The sequence below is a fragment of the Falco biarmicus genome, chromosome 4 (assembly GCF_023638135.1).
Source record: "Falco biarmicus isolate bFalBia1 chromosome 4, bFalBia1.pri, whole genome shotgun sequence".
Lineage (NCBI taxonomy): Eukaryota > Metazoa > Chordata > Aves > Falconiformes > Falconidae > Falco > Falco biarmicus.
In genome coordinates, this window is record NC_079291.1 from 51918904 (window position 1) to 51935348 (window position 16445).

Consider the following 16445-nt stretch of genomic DNA (forward strand, 5'->3'; position numbering starts at 1 on the left):
TCAAGTATGTCAGATTTCCCTGCGTGATACGCTGTGAAAATCCTGTAGAAGGCTTTGCTCTGACTCATTCTAACGTTCCCTCTGTACTGCTGGTACAGTGGTCTGTACATCAGTCTTAAAGACTTATATTCAGAACCAAATGTGGAGATGCATTTGCATCTGCAGCCTTTGCTGTGCTGCCCAGTTTGGCACTCCCCTATATTGACTTCACTTGTGCAATTGAAAGCACTCCTCTGACAGCTGAAAATTGATTTTTCACAAACATCAATGAGAGTTCAGCAGTTACACAAAATGGGGGTGAGAACCAATACGTGGAGCTGAAAGAACACTTCTGCTTGTAGACATTTAAAAATACATGAAGAACTGTAGATCTGAGATGAATTTGCTAGAATATGTGTAACCTGTATATCCACTTAATTTTCTATACTTACTGAAGTGCCAGGACGTTTCTGACCAATTCTACCTTGTTACAGGTGATGTTTTAATTCCCAGACTGAAGGCACTTCAGAATTCCTTTCCCAGAAACTATATTTTTCATGAAAATAAGGCTGTCATCCTACTGTTAGCATGAAATGAAATGGATAAAATAAAATGAGAAGGAAGACCTGCTGATTTTATATGCATTGTTAACTACTATTTGGACAATATCTCCATTCTTAGCATTGTACAGTCTAGCATTACAACCAATTTCTGCATACTAAAGAGATCCTGCATTACGAGATGAATGAATGATAGTTTAGAGTGGTGTACAACATCTCAGAAAGGAATAATAAGGTAGAAAAGGAAGGAGAAGGGAACAGAAAAAAATGAAAGATATTTCAACAGAAAATGAAACCTCACCACTTCTTATTCTAAAAGGAGATTTCAGAGCATTAATGTAGTAAAAAGAGCTGTCTTGCAGTGTAGAACTAACGTCAGGCTTTTGGAGTTAAATCTGAAATAGTCACATGCACTTGGATGTGATTGTCGGCTAACACAGGTGGGTTCAAAGCTCAGTGAAACAAGCAAAGCAGTCTCATCTTTATTTTAGTATCACTATTTTGGGTGCATGTGAATATTTCCTCATGTTCATGAAAACTCCTTGGGCTGAAAGCGCTGAGGAAATGTCTGTGCATAGTCCAGGGTCAGAAGGAAATTGAGAAATAGAAGCTGCACCTTTATTGCTCACCATGTATTACATTTGATTGGGGTTTTTTTATAAATATTTCACAGCCTAGACATCACAGAGAGCCGTTCAAGTTAAAGATGCAACTGAACCTGAGTTAAATTAAAGTTGAACAATAATATAAAGTAACTACTCAAGAAGCCCCCTTTTTGCATATCTTCATTCCTAAAAAGCATTTCTGTGAATGGAACCATCTGCTTTCAGGTTGAGGGTCATCAATTTGTGAAAAGGATTATATAACATGGTGAATAGCATGGGATTTATCTCAATGATTTGGGAAGTATTTTCTGCGTATCCATTCTGTTCTAGTCTTTGGAAAGTAGCCTATTCTAGTTGGTAGTTAGATGATATATTTTGCATTATCATATTATTCTTTTATTACTATCAGCTCCAGTGGCAGAAAAATCTTATGTAACACTTAGAAAATTTCTCTTGTATAAACCAATTATTTGTAGCTGCCTACAAGAGCTGAAATAAAGGTAAGAAAACATTGCATACTGAGTCCTGTGAGAGCATTTTATAATCTCCTTGGCAAATGAAGCACTCATTTGGCTTTTTCAAATAATAGAAATTCCAAAAAAACTGAAGAGAAAAGCCTTCCCTACACCTTCTGGGATAGTTACTTAGAGTAAATTAAAATCAGAGCTGTAAGCAGATCATGCTGGTAATTTAATTCTATGGAGATTATCACTTTTATGTATAATAAAACAATATATGAAAATTTGAAACTGTAATCCTTAGGCAGCCCTTTCATCTGTTCGTTCAAATGGAAGCTATTTGCCTGTGAGTGTGAGTGAATCGCTGCTGAATGCAGCGACTAAAATTCTTGCATATTATAAAAATCTCACTAGAAGCTCCAAAAGATGGCAACAAACTCACCGATGCAAATCTGGTACTCAGAACTGCTGCTGGGGAATGCAGTGGAAAAGAGAAGGAAAAAACAAAAGCTCCTGAGGATTTCCAGGAGAGAGTGACCACAGTTCCTGCTGAAATGGATTGAACAAGAGTGGTGAAGACTGCTTATAATTCTCAGTTGTTCTTCAAATACAGTCTATACCAGATTTTCTTTTCATCTAGAAGACAATACAGTGTTTAACCAGAGCAAACACATTTAATTAGAGTAAGTTTTCGTGTAAGTGTAGTGCAAAACTGTCTTGACAGATTTTTTTCCAATTTTGTAGAAACCATCCTTAGTCTCACTTTTCAGAACAAACGAATATTCCAAGCCAAAGTTACAGGGGAATAAAAGGTTGTGGTTTAAGAGGTGGGTTTAACTTCTCTCTTACTATTTTTTCCATAACCTGCCATTGCAAATTGTATTGCAAAATTGCTTTGGGAAGAAGTTATGGTTTTCTTTTCTTGTAAGAGGAAATGTCAGGATTTTATCTTTTGGCTGCATTTTTAGGTAGAAAATATAGCAGTTGAAAGAATTAATTTTGTTATACACAGAGCAAACTCAGCATTAAAGCTGCAATTTCTACTTAGCCAGTGCTGAAACATGTGAACCTTATTGGGTATGTCCTTGAGCTCTGAAAATGGAGGTCCGGGATGAGAACAAGTGCAGCTCCTCTGGAGAATGTGGAAAGGCAGCTTGCAGAAAGGCATGTCTGTATGTTGACCTGTCTGTTGTGAAAATAGGGAAGAAAGCAAATCATTCCCAATTCTGCAGCCGTTCTGACAGCTAAAGTAGGCGTTAACAATTTGCAACACATGGCATGGGGAATGAAAGTCTCTGAGCTCTACAACTGAGAGTTTCCTAGCTGAAATGAAGTAGCAGTTGAAGGTAGTTCAGTGAAAAAACTATTGTATCATCCACCGTGTAGGGACAAAATAATGTTACCAAAATTGGGGGAAAAAATAATGTCACAACTCAAAAATAGTACATGTTCTGGCTTCAAGTCTGAAAACTTCTGAGGTTTTTTGGCCTTTATACAGTGATTTTCCTGACAAAGGCAGATCAAGTTTTAATATATAGGTTTCTGCCAATATATAATAATCTCCTGCCACTTTGAATGGCCTTGGTACAATAAAATAACTTTGTTGCTAATATATTGATGCAGAAAAATAATGTTGGATTTCAGTCTTATAGTGTTAGCCTGTCAGACACAGGTTTTGCTAGATTTGCCTGCAGAGCCCTATGCAGCCTCAGCCAGGAGAGTCAGGAAAAGGGTCGACAGCACAAGCAGGAAGATTTGCACAGCCAAATATTTGGGCAGTGAGAACTGTTGTTTCTGTAAATTGGGCTCTACTGATTTATACCAGAACTCCTTTGCAGAGTTAAAGAGCTGATGTTTTTCTTGCTTAGCCTTCAGAGGGGGTGAAGATTATTTGTATGAATAATTCCGAACTAAAATAAGTTGAGAGAGAAAAGCAGCAGATTAGTGTTTTCAACAGTTGGTAATACAATTTACATGCATGAAAGATGTGGTCAGGTACATTTGAAGAGACATCGAGTTTCTCTAAGATGAAAAACAGTCAAAATCAAAGGAAAGAATGCCATTACTTAGAAAAATTGAACAGCCAAGAGAAGGAAATACATATTTGAATTCTGATTATCTTTCAATAATTCTGTGTAATTGGTAGAGCAGCAAAGCTAATTAAGCAAGTTAAAAGTGAAATTGTATGATAAATGTGAAAACAATTTTGACTTTCATTTTGGAGAAAGAAACTAATATCACCTTCACCAGTGTGAATCTGTGAAAAATATTTTCTTCACTATTTACACTGCTTGCTTTTGATTTGATATCAATTAATAAAATAATTCCTATAGTCTGTGTTGGCATAGTCATTGCTAAGTGTTGAACATAATGGGGACCTAAACAATAATAATTTCATTATTATTTTTGTAGTCATGGGTAATAATAATAATTAATTTTGCTGTAGAAAGAAAAGATCCCAGGAGATACATGATGATAATAAGGAAAGACTGCGTTGTATCTGGAGCACCTCATTGGTTTTGATGTGCAGGTTGGGTTTACTAAAGGTCTTAACGACTTGTCTTCACTGTCTCTACATCAGTATTCCCTTTCTACATAAGTTTAGATTATGGAATATCAATTACAATTAAATTAGAATTAAACCTTGGGCTCTGACACCACTGAAAAGTGCTACTTTTTTTATGGAAAATTTGTATCAATGGCAATTTTTGTGGAGTCCACTCCTATCAATGCTCTTCAACTGAGAGCAATTTTATATCTGCTGCTGTTGTTGTCGTAGTATTTGCGTCACTCCCATGTCTGCTGGACTCCTCTTTTTCCCTGGAATTGCCTGTCTGTGGGAATTCACGGTTGGGAGACACAGGTCCAGGGCAGACCTGCAGCAGGAGGGATGGTTAATCAGGGGTTGGACATCCCCCCATACCGTTCCCCGTTAGTGACATGGAAGTAATGCGTGTACAGGAGCACTGCTGTGATCCTGCTCAGCCGGTGGAGATAAATTGTAATAATTGGGTCGTGAGCCAGGAGCTGGCGCTAGGTGTGACGGCAGAGACAAAGGGAACAGGAAATCGCCATACGGCGTCATATGCTCCTTCTCAACCTTAATTCTGATTGCAGCTGTCAGTGTGGCATTATGGTTCCTGAATGTGCTGTTTTATTGAGCTCAGTGTGTGGGAGAGATTTTTTTGAAGCTGGAACAATGCTGGAAAATGATTGGCATAAGGTTAGCTTTAGATACATTGTCGTTCCTGAGATAGCTGCTTAAGAAACAGGAATATTAATTTATTGACAAGAGGATTTTTGAATTAGTTAAAATTTGCATTTTTCATCCATGTCTTGTTCTAATTCTTATGTGAGTTAGAAGTGCTAGCAGATACAGTTGAGAGGGCATATTCCCTTAACTCTAGTTTCTTAAGCTCTGTAGCAAGTATTCTGTTTCAATTTCACCTTTTTTACTCTCTTTTAATGCAACGGTTGTGTTCTTTTACAGTATTAAGGATGGTATACTTGCACTGGTTTCAAATACATTAGGAGAAAATGTTAAAGTAGTGCTGCAGGAGACAGAAAATACACCAAAGTTAACAAAAGGTACACCATCATCACGACCATTGAGAACTGGGATTGCAGTGGTTTCTTATGTCTTTTTACCAAAAGCTTTGTTTTGTGGAGGCATGAAAACCTAAGCATTGAACCCTCTGTCTGCAGCCAGTTATATTGCTCAGGACTGAGAGAAGTGAGCATCCTGCCTGTACACAGGTACCTCACATAACTCTTCTTGCTTTAATTTGTACAAAACTATTCAGAGTAATCCTGTGTATTTTTCTTCAAAGTTTATGTTATGTATTGTGTACTTTTTAGCCTTTAATAGTGCTAGCATTGGCTTAGAGTTACAAAGTAAAATGGTAGTGATTTTGGACACATAGTTAATAAATTAGTAGCTTTATGGCTATGCTAATTATTTAAATATATATGTATTTTGGCTGAACATCTTTTGTTGCACATTCTTCTAAACTTGAATGTTATCTTAGTTTCTCCTCCCACATGAATTTATAAAAAAAAAACCCAGAAATGTGTAGTGCTAGGCAGCAGAGAAGTAAACTTGAACATAAACTTTCATGTAAAAATAATTTTAATACACTACAACAAAACAGTCATAGGTACATGTTGACTCATTTTTGGGTATTCATGTAAGAACATACTATGAGCATCCTTAGATTAAGATTTGTAAAATTATTTGAATCCATCTACTACATGGGACATTTGAAAAGGTAAAATTTGCATTTGGAAAGGATGAATCCGGTCTAAAAATAGCTTAGATAAAGATTCTTCCACCTCCCTAGGGTCTGAAGTAATTTACTGTAGCCATTAACATCTAGCATGATTTCAGGTGAAGCGTTTCATCAATAAACTTGAGTAACATTTTTATTTAAGAAAAGGAGAAAGGAGGAGCAAAAGCAGAGTGTCAGAGAGGTGTCAGAGGGCTTTTTTGTTTGTTAAAGCCATTCTAGACTGTTTATTAGTAGTATTTTCATTAATTTAAAAAAAAAATAATCTGAGATGCAGTCCACCTAAATCCTGCCCAAATGGGAACTTTATTTCCTAAAACTTGTCTAAATCTCAAAGAACAGCACAGTTTGAATTCTTCCTAGGCCTGTCTAAATCTTATACCCAACTTATTTAAGTATCTACTCCTTAGGCTTAAAATTTGGTAAATATTTATTAAATAAAGTTTTATTTCTGCATTCTCAGAACTGTCTGCTTTGGCAGAATGGACAAATGTCATGCTTATAATTCTTTTTTACTTCTGGGATTAAGTAAACAGGCAATAAACTCCACCTCAATAGGGTGAAATAAACTGAACACATTCCTTTTTTTTAATAGCCCACTGAATACAGCACTCATCCAAGGAGCGAGGTGGCCAACTTCTGGGTTCTGCTGAGACTGACTCATGATGCTTTAGCTGCATCTGAAGAGACTGCTCTATACCAACAGATCTGACGTTGGCTGCCAATGGTGATTAAATTTATCACATATGTATGAAATAGGGACTGAACCAAAAATCCCCTTTCTGAGGCTGATTCTGGCAGTGAGATACATCCCCTTTCATCTGGTGCTAGAGAGGATTTTGCTTTAAGTGGTTTCTTACAGGAAGATAGAGATGGCAGGGTAGCCATCTCTAGAACTTTTACTGAATCGAGTGTTTTTTGGTGTTTTACTGTGCATGGCATAGAAGCAGAATTTCTCTTCAATTATGTAATATTTAGTTTTTCGATAATTACAGATAATTGCATGGGAAAGTTCTATGAACTGAAGTGTTACCGTAACATCTAAAATCTACAAATTGGGTAACAATTATGTTTGGAGTTACACCATTATTTCAAGTATAATTACTATGAGATTGGCAGTGCATGTAATTAATAAGTAATCACTGGAATTTGTCCTCACAGTTGCACTTCCCCCTTGTTGTAAAGTTCTTTGTCACATTATAGTATAAAGATAACATCAGTTGACCTCCACATGTGTTATACTAAAACTCAAAATAGTATTTCCATTGCAGTACTAGCTCCTTAATGTTATAAAAGCATTGTTTCATGGAGAAAACAGAGAAGGTACAGTGTGCTGTGTATGGGGAAGAAGCAAAGCAACCTTTCAACAGATACCAGCTAGTGAGATAACTTTTCCATAGCTATCCAAAGTAACCCTTTTTATCTACTGAAGCTGGTTTGTAACTTGCTAAAATTCTATTGAAAGTTTTTCAGAACCTCCTCACATCATCTACTGCCTGCCTTCCATTGTAGGGAAAGTTTGATTAACATAATTTCACACAGAAGAGAAGAATTTGTAGTTCATTCTTGGGTTCCACTTTGTCCTGATTTCAGCTGGGATGGAGTTAATTATTTTCTTAGGAGCTGGTACAGTGCTGTGTTCTGGCTTTGATGTGAGACTTTTCAGTTCTTCAGGCCTTGCTAGGGAAAAGACTGGAGGGGCACAAGGAGCTGGGAGGGGACACAGCCAGGTCTGCTGACCCAAACTAGCCAAAGAGGTGTTCCACACCATGGGACGCCATGCTGGGTGTATATACCTGGGGGTTGGCCGGGGGGGCAGGTCATGGCTCAGGGACTGGCCGGGCATCGGTGGGTGGGTGCTGAGCAGCTGCCCCGTGCACTACGTGTTCCTTTCTTCCTTTCCCTCTGGATTTTATTCTTTCCCTTCCACTTTTCATTATAACCGTTACTGTCATCAGTACTTTCATCATCAGTACATCAGTACTGTCATCAATTGTTATTATTGTTCTTTCATTTATTTTTCCTTTTTCAATTATTAAATTGTTCTTATCTCAACCCTCAAGTTTTACATTCCTCTCCAACTTTCCTCCCCACCCCTCTGGGTGAGGGGGGAGTGAGCGAGTGGCTGTGTGGTACTAAATTGCCAGCCAGGGTTAAACCACGACACACTTGGACAAAGCTTCTTTTTTCTTTTTTCTTTCTTTTAATATTATTTATATAAGATACATTTTTGCCAAACTTTAATAGTTTTGATTCTGTTTGATTGTTTGTTTCATTATTTATCAGGTTTTACCTGGCGAGACGATTATACGCAGCATGTGATTGGTCAGGAACTCTCAACCATTCACAAAATACACACCAGGCACCCTGATATATTTGCATCTGAAGGCTCTGACATGGGAAGGTAAGTCTTCAATGGTGGTTTTGCCTGGTAGGTTTTTGGGAGGATTTGTGAATGATAAGAAATAGATAGGCACTGAAGCTGAATTAAACACATCACCAAAACCACTATCTATATGAGAAAGGAAAACCAGTTGTACAACAGCACAGAAAACACCAGACAGAATGAATGAAAACCCTCAACCCTGTTCTTCTGATTATCAGCAAATCAGGAAAACACACCTTCTGTTAATTTAGGTGTCAGAATTCAAAATATCAGGTCTTTTATCCCGTTTATGCAGTGTCTAGTGTCAGTTCAGCCTACTTATGAGCTCTACTTATGACTGGCTTAAAAAGGCAGACTTGTATAGTAGCTCGACCACAGGAGACATTTTATTCTGGAAAAAGCCAACAAAAAGAAACAAGAAGCATTGAATGACATTCTGGGCAAGTAATTATATTTTCAAACTCATAGTCTTCCAAAACATAGCTGTAATTGATTTGAAGTCCATAGACTCTAAGCTTAGTTGCAAAGTTTGTCCAGGAAGGAGAGATTCATGCAAGTTCCCATGACAGAAAACAGTGTTGGGACATTTTTATCTATTCTTTGCATTATAGAAGCTATTTTCCTCATGGCTTGAAAGATATTGAGGCGTGACTTAGCAGTTACTGGTGGCAAGAGGCACGTCTATAATTCTGTAGAATGTTATGGCTATAGGACCTGCAATTATATCAACTTGATACACAGATACACATATGTATTTTGTTATGTCTGGTTTTTCCTGCAGGCTTTTAAGTGCAACTCAATCACACATACCCAGAAGAAAATTTTAAAATGCATAAAATTTTAGGAACATTAAAAATGGTAAATTTTACTTTCTCCTGCATGATTTTAAGAAAAGCAATCTCAAAATTCATGAAATTAAAAGAAAGTGTTTTTTGTTAGAAAACTTTCTTCATAGTGGATCAAAGCTGGAACTTCTGGCTTTGATGGGCAAGATAAATGTTGGACTTTAGATATTCCGATACTGCAGTATGTATTTTGCATATACCGCAAAAAATTTCCTTTTCTAGATTTCTATTCTATGGAAATAAAAATGCTGTTTAATTGATACTTCAGTGGCTTCAGCTGTGTTTGCCTCTTTTGTTTAAATTCATAGAATCTGACGCCATATTTCACATTTTTGCTGATTCAAAAGCATTCCTTAAAATTACAGCACTATACATTTCAGGAGTACAGTAGAATAGAAACTTAACTTCTACAGAAGATACTGATCTATAGATTATCATAAAGGTGACAACAACATGCGGTTGAATCCATAAACATGTTTCTGCTGCTTAGATACACAAAATCTTAGGTACACAAAATGCTGTTACTGTATGGATTACTCTCTGTACATGGTATCAGAAATGATTCTTAATATCTTCTGGGGGATTTTTTTTAGAATAAGTGTATCTGAAACTTTTATTCATGAGAGTAAGATAAAATAGGCCAGATTTCCATGAGATCAAGCCTGTATTCTGCAGTGTTCCAGATTCATAGTTACACAAAAATAAAAAGTACAAGAAGATATAAGAAATAATTTAGTTTTTAGACTGAGAACAAACAGATGATCGCTTTTAGGACTTCCTGTTGTGATCAGGTTTGAGCTGTTTTGCATTTTAGCTAGAACTATATGTTAAAAAAATAACCCATTTTGTTTATTGACACTTTAGGAACATCAGAATTTCAAATGTGTTCCACTTATAGCCATTCCTATTGTGGATAGATTTTCTGAAGTTACCAAGCTGTGCTTCTGAAAGCATTATCTTATGTGCCAACAGTTTAAAGCATTAATTGATTTTTCTTGTTGCCATTTACAATATATTCTGTAGGTCAGGGAACAGTAGGAACTTTTCCTCTGGCACCTTGTAGATTCTCATCAAGTTTGCTATATGCTCGGTGTGCTCAATGCACTTGCTAAAATGTTATCAGATAATAATTAAATAATTAAAAAAAGCAACTTGGTGTAGGTATCTAATTATCAAAGAAACATTATGGCAGGAAGACCTTTTATTAAGGGTAACCGTGTGTAATAAGACAATATGAAGTCATACTAATGAGTCATTAATCCCCACAGAGCTAGTGAGAGCGAGAAAATAGACTCAGACACTTGAAAGGTAAATTGACTTAGGCTAAATTAGTGCGTATGAAATCTGATGAAACAGAAGACATGGATTTCATCTTAACAAAATGCTAAAACTGGGAGCTTGATTTCAAGATGAAAGTTCTTTCTTTGGTGGCTAACTGGAGTGTACACGGTATTTCCTGGGCCCTTATTAAATTTCAAAAAACCCCCACTCTTGAAAGAGGATCCAAGATAAAGGAAAAGAGTCCATTCTGCACACAGGGAATAAATGTCAGCTGTGTTCATTGGTGCAATTAGGCAAAACCACAAATGTTTCCAGCAAACTTCAATGTATGAAATGGTGTATAGCATTATTTCCATAATATAACCATCATTAAGTCAGTAATAAGATTCTCACAGCATTTTAAAGGGAGAAACATTATTCTAAAAAGTTTGGTATTTATTGACAACATTCTAGAAATATCTGAGGTGCAGTGATTTAGATATTTCCGCACAAAAGCTCCTAAAGTATTGGGGTTTTGTAGCAAATATAGAATTATTTCTGTGGCTAAATAATTATATATGTTATTGTCTTTATACCCTAAAGTTCATTGTATGCAAAGTCCTTTTTCAGAACAAATTTAAACTGAAAATGCTTCCAAATAAGTGCACAGGAAGAACTCATTTCTTCTGTTCATTCATTTTCCAATATCACTTTATCAAATTTAAAAGAAATGTTTTAATTTGGTTGCAATAATAGCTCACTTAATGTGTTTTTGTGTTAATAAGGTGAACAACAGTGATATACTAGTGAACTACAAATTTTTTTTACAATCTTTCAGATGTGTTAATAGGATTTCATGAAAGTTGTCATCAAATTAAATGTAATGCTTTGTTAGACTTTTACTTTTTAAATGTCTAAAAGTTTACAGTATAAAATACTACAACTGATGTGGAATTTAGACACAATTTGAGTGTAATTACTGTCTCCATAAGAAAAATGAGAAGTCTTTGACCCCAAACTTTGCTTCTATCACCGGTGTGATTATACACTGTAAATAAGGGCTTGAAAATCTAACCTGAATACTGACTTTTATCTGTGCATTCATTTCCCATTAGCTCCAGTGGAAATCCTCAGGGCAGAATTTGGTCTGGTATTTCCATTCTCCTTTTCTTTTCAAAGTTAGCAAAGAACGGAGAAGATAGGTGTTGGAATTAATTGATGAATGAAAGATGAGGTTTTGAAACTGGGAAACTTTCACCTCTTTGGATTAGTTCATCTCTATTGAAGCAGAAAGCACACTGTCCAGCTCTTTCTAAAACTGTAGAACAGTTTTCCTCTGGCTTTAAGTTGAAAAGGAGGTGAACAGTGTTACCTGCCTGTCCACAGTTCGTCATAAGGCAGAATTTAAAGCTCTGGAATAAGAGTAAAAAGTATGAAGAGCACGAGGACTAAGCAAGACTGATGGTGAATTATATCAAGATCACTATAGTCCTCTTTGCAGTAAACCTTTGTTTTCTTGGCGTTTGGTTACTTGATGGGTTGTTTTACACTGGGGAGAGGTGCAGGTTTTTTCTGGTACGTCAAAGTAAGCAACCCTCTAAGCACTATTGGTTGCAATGCTACCACTGTAAATTAGATTATTAATTACATTTATTGGTATTAAATTAGTCAGGACACGCATTTGATAAATCTGTAAGCATGGAAGGAAGGACATAAGAGCACTCTCAAGCTGTGCCCCTACATAAGCACCATGACATGGGCTGGTAGAATAAAACTTTGCTTACAGTGGCATGGACATGTTGAAAGTCAAATGATGACTTGTGTCCCTGAGCTGGAAGGCTCTTCCACCTGGAGCTGTTCATCACTGAGGAAGTGTGTAGGTGTGTGGGTAGGAAACGGTGACACAAAAAAGGTGACTTCCCTCAAAACAATGTGTCACAGGGAAGAAAGCAGACTTGGAACCCTCTCTGCTTTCTTGCACAAGGAATGAAATAGTTACTGGTGTTGACATTCAAATTATCATCATCATTGACATGTTGTTGAGATAGATGAGGAGAGCCAGTAATAATTCAGATTCATTGCAGACACTGCTCTGAATCCCATATAACCATCTCTACACTGCTGTTGTTTAATCACATTTTTAGCTTTTCCTTGCAAACGTCACCAAGATCTGTCTAAACCACTCAGGAAACACTGCCATCCTGTGAATCGAGGGCACCTGAGGAGAGCAAAAGAGATACTTGTTCAATCTCATTATTCCCTTTTTAAGCTGTTTGCTGGAGCTGACTTGCTCAGTTATTTCTGCACATCCAGTATTCTCACTGTATTCCATAAATTGGTGCAGGGCCAAATTGTTGTTGAATCTCATCATCATTCAGCAATTTTTTTAAATCTTAGAACCATCTCATATTTCTTTGGGGTGCAATTTAATGATCCATATTTTCTTTTTACAAGCATTCTCTTTTCTTCTGAATATGGCTTTGCCTTGATGTAAGCATTATATTTGACTTCCTGTTGGATCATTAACTTTGATTCATGGAATAAATTGCTAATAGTGCAAGATTTTTTTTACTTTTGCTGAAACATTGAATTTTCTATACTTTTGTGGTTGCTAAGCTTTTGAGCGACTGTTGTGTATGGAACTAACTTCAGCGGTTTGCAGTGCCTTTTTAGTTGGGCACTTTGTTATGTTGTACAGGCTGGTAACTTTTTTTTCCTTGCTTTTTCTGTGCAGGACTGTGGGGCTGAATGCAGATAATGGAAGAAATTATGATCTGGAAAATGATGTTGACTTGGCCAATTCTCTTCAGCAATATCTTAAATATCTCGGTATTCTCTCCCAGTCTGCAACTACAAATTTATACCCAAGGAAGACAAATGACAAAGCTTCTATCAAGGTAGTGTTTCTAATGTGGTTACCACATTATGTCATTTTGGCTTCCCTCTCTGAATTCTCCTTATTTTTCAGTTTTCCCTTCTGTCTCAAGAGCAGACATTGTTTCTTACTGCCTCCTCCAACTGATTATCGTAACTGCACTAATCAAGTTCTCTCTGAATGACCTGAGTCATCTTCACCCTTGTAAACAATACAGCTTTTCTGAACTGGAGTATTTAATCTCAATTAGAGATGGATTGTATGTGAGGAAGGAGGAAGAGTGGGATAAAGGTGGTAACATCTTCACTGACTGATCTGAAACCATTCTTGCAGCATCTGAGTGGCTCCTCTCCAAAAAGCTGGCTGAACTACCCTTTGAATTCTTGCTGGAGTTGATGGTGCTCAGAGTACAATTAACATAATCTTTGAGCAGATTTTGAGATGAATTGTGCCTCAACATTTCCTCCTTATTGATTATAAAGAAAGCCTATCATGACCAATTACGGTTCATATGTATACATTAGAAATATGCGGATAGCTAGGAAGATAAATCACAACCATTAAATCTTGAGTATTGGCTATTTTTTAAAAAAACACACAAATGCCTGTTTGAGAACTAAAACACTTTTTTTTCTTTCCTAGAGAAAATCTGTCTTGCTCGAAGATGGAGCTTGATAAATTTATAAAACTGATTGGGTGGAGGGGTTGCTTATGACAGACCGTTACAGGCCTGTATCTTTTGCTCGAAAATTGTGTTTAGCCAAAATACTCTATTAATTTAAAGAAATAAGCTGTTATTATAGCAATCCTTTAAAAAGAAATTGTATGTGCTGTTTGCATGAATAAAGTGCAAATGCAACCACCTTAGCTAAAAAACATACTGAAGTTTTAGGAAAAAATCAGGTAAAGAAAACATAGTGTTAAAGCCAAACTTTTTTTTTCTAGGCGCTAACTCAGAGACACAGAACTACTGCAGTGTATCTGCAACACCAGTTCCCAACAACAGTATCAGTTGTATCAACTATATAGTGATGGCATAACTTGAAATGTTACTATCCTTGTCAGAAGCTGCAGGTTTCCCATTTCACTGATTGGCATATATAGAGCTTATGATTTATGGCGTGTGTCATTAGGTGTTCATCAGGGGTAAGGAACCTATAGGCAGTGGCAAGGCAGCTTTTGGGATGGATGAGTGACCGCTTTCATGGTACTTTTTCTGCACTCTCTATTCATGGGCGCTGACTGCAGTGAGGATGCCCGGCTTTGAATCACTGGCTTTCAGAGACAAGAAAACTTGCTCAAGAAGTATTTCAGTGGGTCTGGTGCTGTCATGCAAGTTCATAAATAATCCATATGGTTGAGACCTTCTGTGGGGAAGCCTGCTGTGATAACACCACCCACCAACCTTATCGAGTGTTGCCATGGAGATGGGTACTCTGAAGCCTGGGGGAGTGGGATAAAGAGGAGAAAATCTGGAAATGAAGCATGTATAGGAGCAAACTGTACACTTCTGTTTACTGAAAAGCGTTTTAAAACAACAGACACTGAATCAGATGTGTTACCTGTAATATAAAAAATATATATTTACAAATGAAAATTATTTTAAAAATTAGCACTCAGTCATGAATTTTAAATAATCCTGGAGACATTTCTCTGTCCTCTGCAAATCAAATGCAACTGCTGTTCTTTAAAAAGAAAGAAGACGGCCACTGTATTTGTGCCTTGATTCATTGGATCATTAATGAAATAATATTTAAACAAAAGAGAAAACAGGATTTTTGCTACTCCAGAAAGCAGAAAAAAAATATTAAATTTAACAGTTTGAAAAGAGTAGGAAGGAAAGTAAGTGTAAGAGCTGCATTTGATATGGTCATATCACTTGAAATTGAAAATGGCTCTTTGGCACTTTAATTGCATGCTTCAAAAAATCTTAGTACCTTTGTTTGTGTTTAGATTAGTTATGACCCTACATTAAATAACTGAAGCAAGATCTTATCTTTTTAACTTTCTTGCACTTTGCTGATTAAAAATAAGGGTAGGATAGAGGTACTTTACCCTACTTAAACCTAAAATTGCAGCTTTAGAGCCTTTGTCCTTCTTAAAAATAATTTTCTTTCAAGTATATGTTTATCTCTGTCACTTCATTTTTGTTATTGGGGAGCAGGAGATGTAACACTGTTGGCTTTGATACCTTACTTGCTATGAAGCACAGCTGAATCTTGCAGAAATTTAGTGCTTCTAGGCAGGCTTCCTGAGTGGATTCTGATTTATTCCAAAACAGTCATCAGAGGACTCTGGCCAAGAATAAAACAAAGGAAGAATAAAGGCAAAGATTTAAAAATATTTGTTATACTCCAAAAGTGTTATTTAGTATCTGAACATGAATATTATTAATCAAAGTGTTTTACAAACTTTTGGTCTTTAGTTTTGGTACTATCTTCCACATGTATTATTGGAATAAAATTACAGAGCTTCAACATTAACAAGTAGACAGAATACATACAGTTATACATAAAGCTGTAAAATAAGACACAGCAAAACCTAAAACAAGTAACTTTTTCCTATTTCCTTTGTTCAAAGAACTATCAGCTTGAGGCTTGATACAACAGTGGCAGAAATAACACTAATTAACTTAAATCATGTGATGGATCAAAATTCCTATAATGCCTACCATTTATTGCAAGAGCTTCTCTGAGTGATTTTTGAAGCACTTGAAGTTCACCACCAACTTAAAAATTTTTCTCGGTATTTAGACGGTATCTACGGCAGGCTGTAATCTAGCCAGTTGATAATGACTCTGCCAGTGGATAAATAGCAGTAAATCAGAAGATTTGGTGGGTCTGTTTCCCGAGGATTACAGCTGTAAAGAGCATTTCACTTTAGTTAAGCTGAAAAGAGTTGTTCAGAAAATGGGCACTTGGGGGCATTTGTTACTTAAGCATTAGCTAGTGGGTTTTTGTTTGGTGTTTTTCCCCTCCACTTGGGCTTAATGAAGGTTTTACCATTCACAAAATGCTGCATTATCAGTCTTTTTGATTCCTTTCTGCCAAACCTGGACTTAGTATGGGAAATGACATATAGCCAGGCACAAACACATAATGAGATAGCTTGGTTTATCTTATCTACTGAGGCAAGAAATGCAGAGGCTTCAAATCATGTGGGAATTCCCCTGCTCTTCTACCCTCTGGTTA

The 16445-nt window shown here is 36.5% G+C and overlaps 1 protein-coding gene across 1 annotated transcript in view; it reads left to right on the plus strand.

Moving 5' to 3' along the window:
• The window catches only part of PTPRN2 (protein tyrosine phosphatase receptor type N2), a 663537-nt gene that overhangs the window by 227405 nt on the left and 419687 nt on the right, over nt 1-16445 (plus strand). The window contains exons 4-5 of the mRNA XM_056337581.1: nt 8175-8292; nt 13114-13276. Of these exons, the coding sequence (XP_056193556.1) occupies nt 8175-8292; nt 13114-13276 (281 nt within the window). The remainder of the gene's footprint in view (nt 1-8174; nt 8293-13113; nt 13277-16445) is intronic.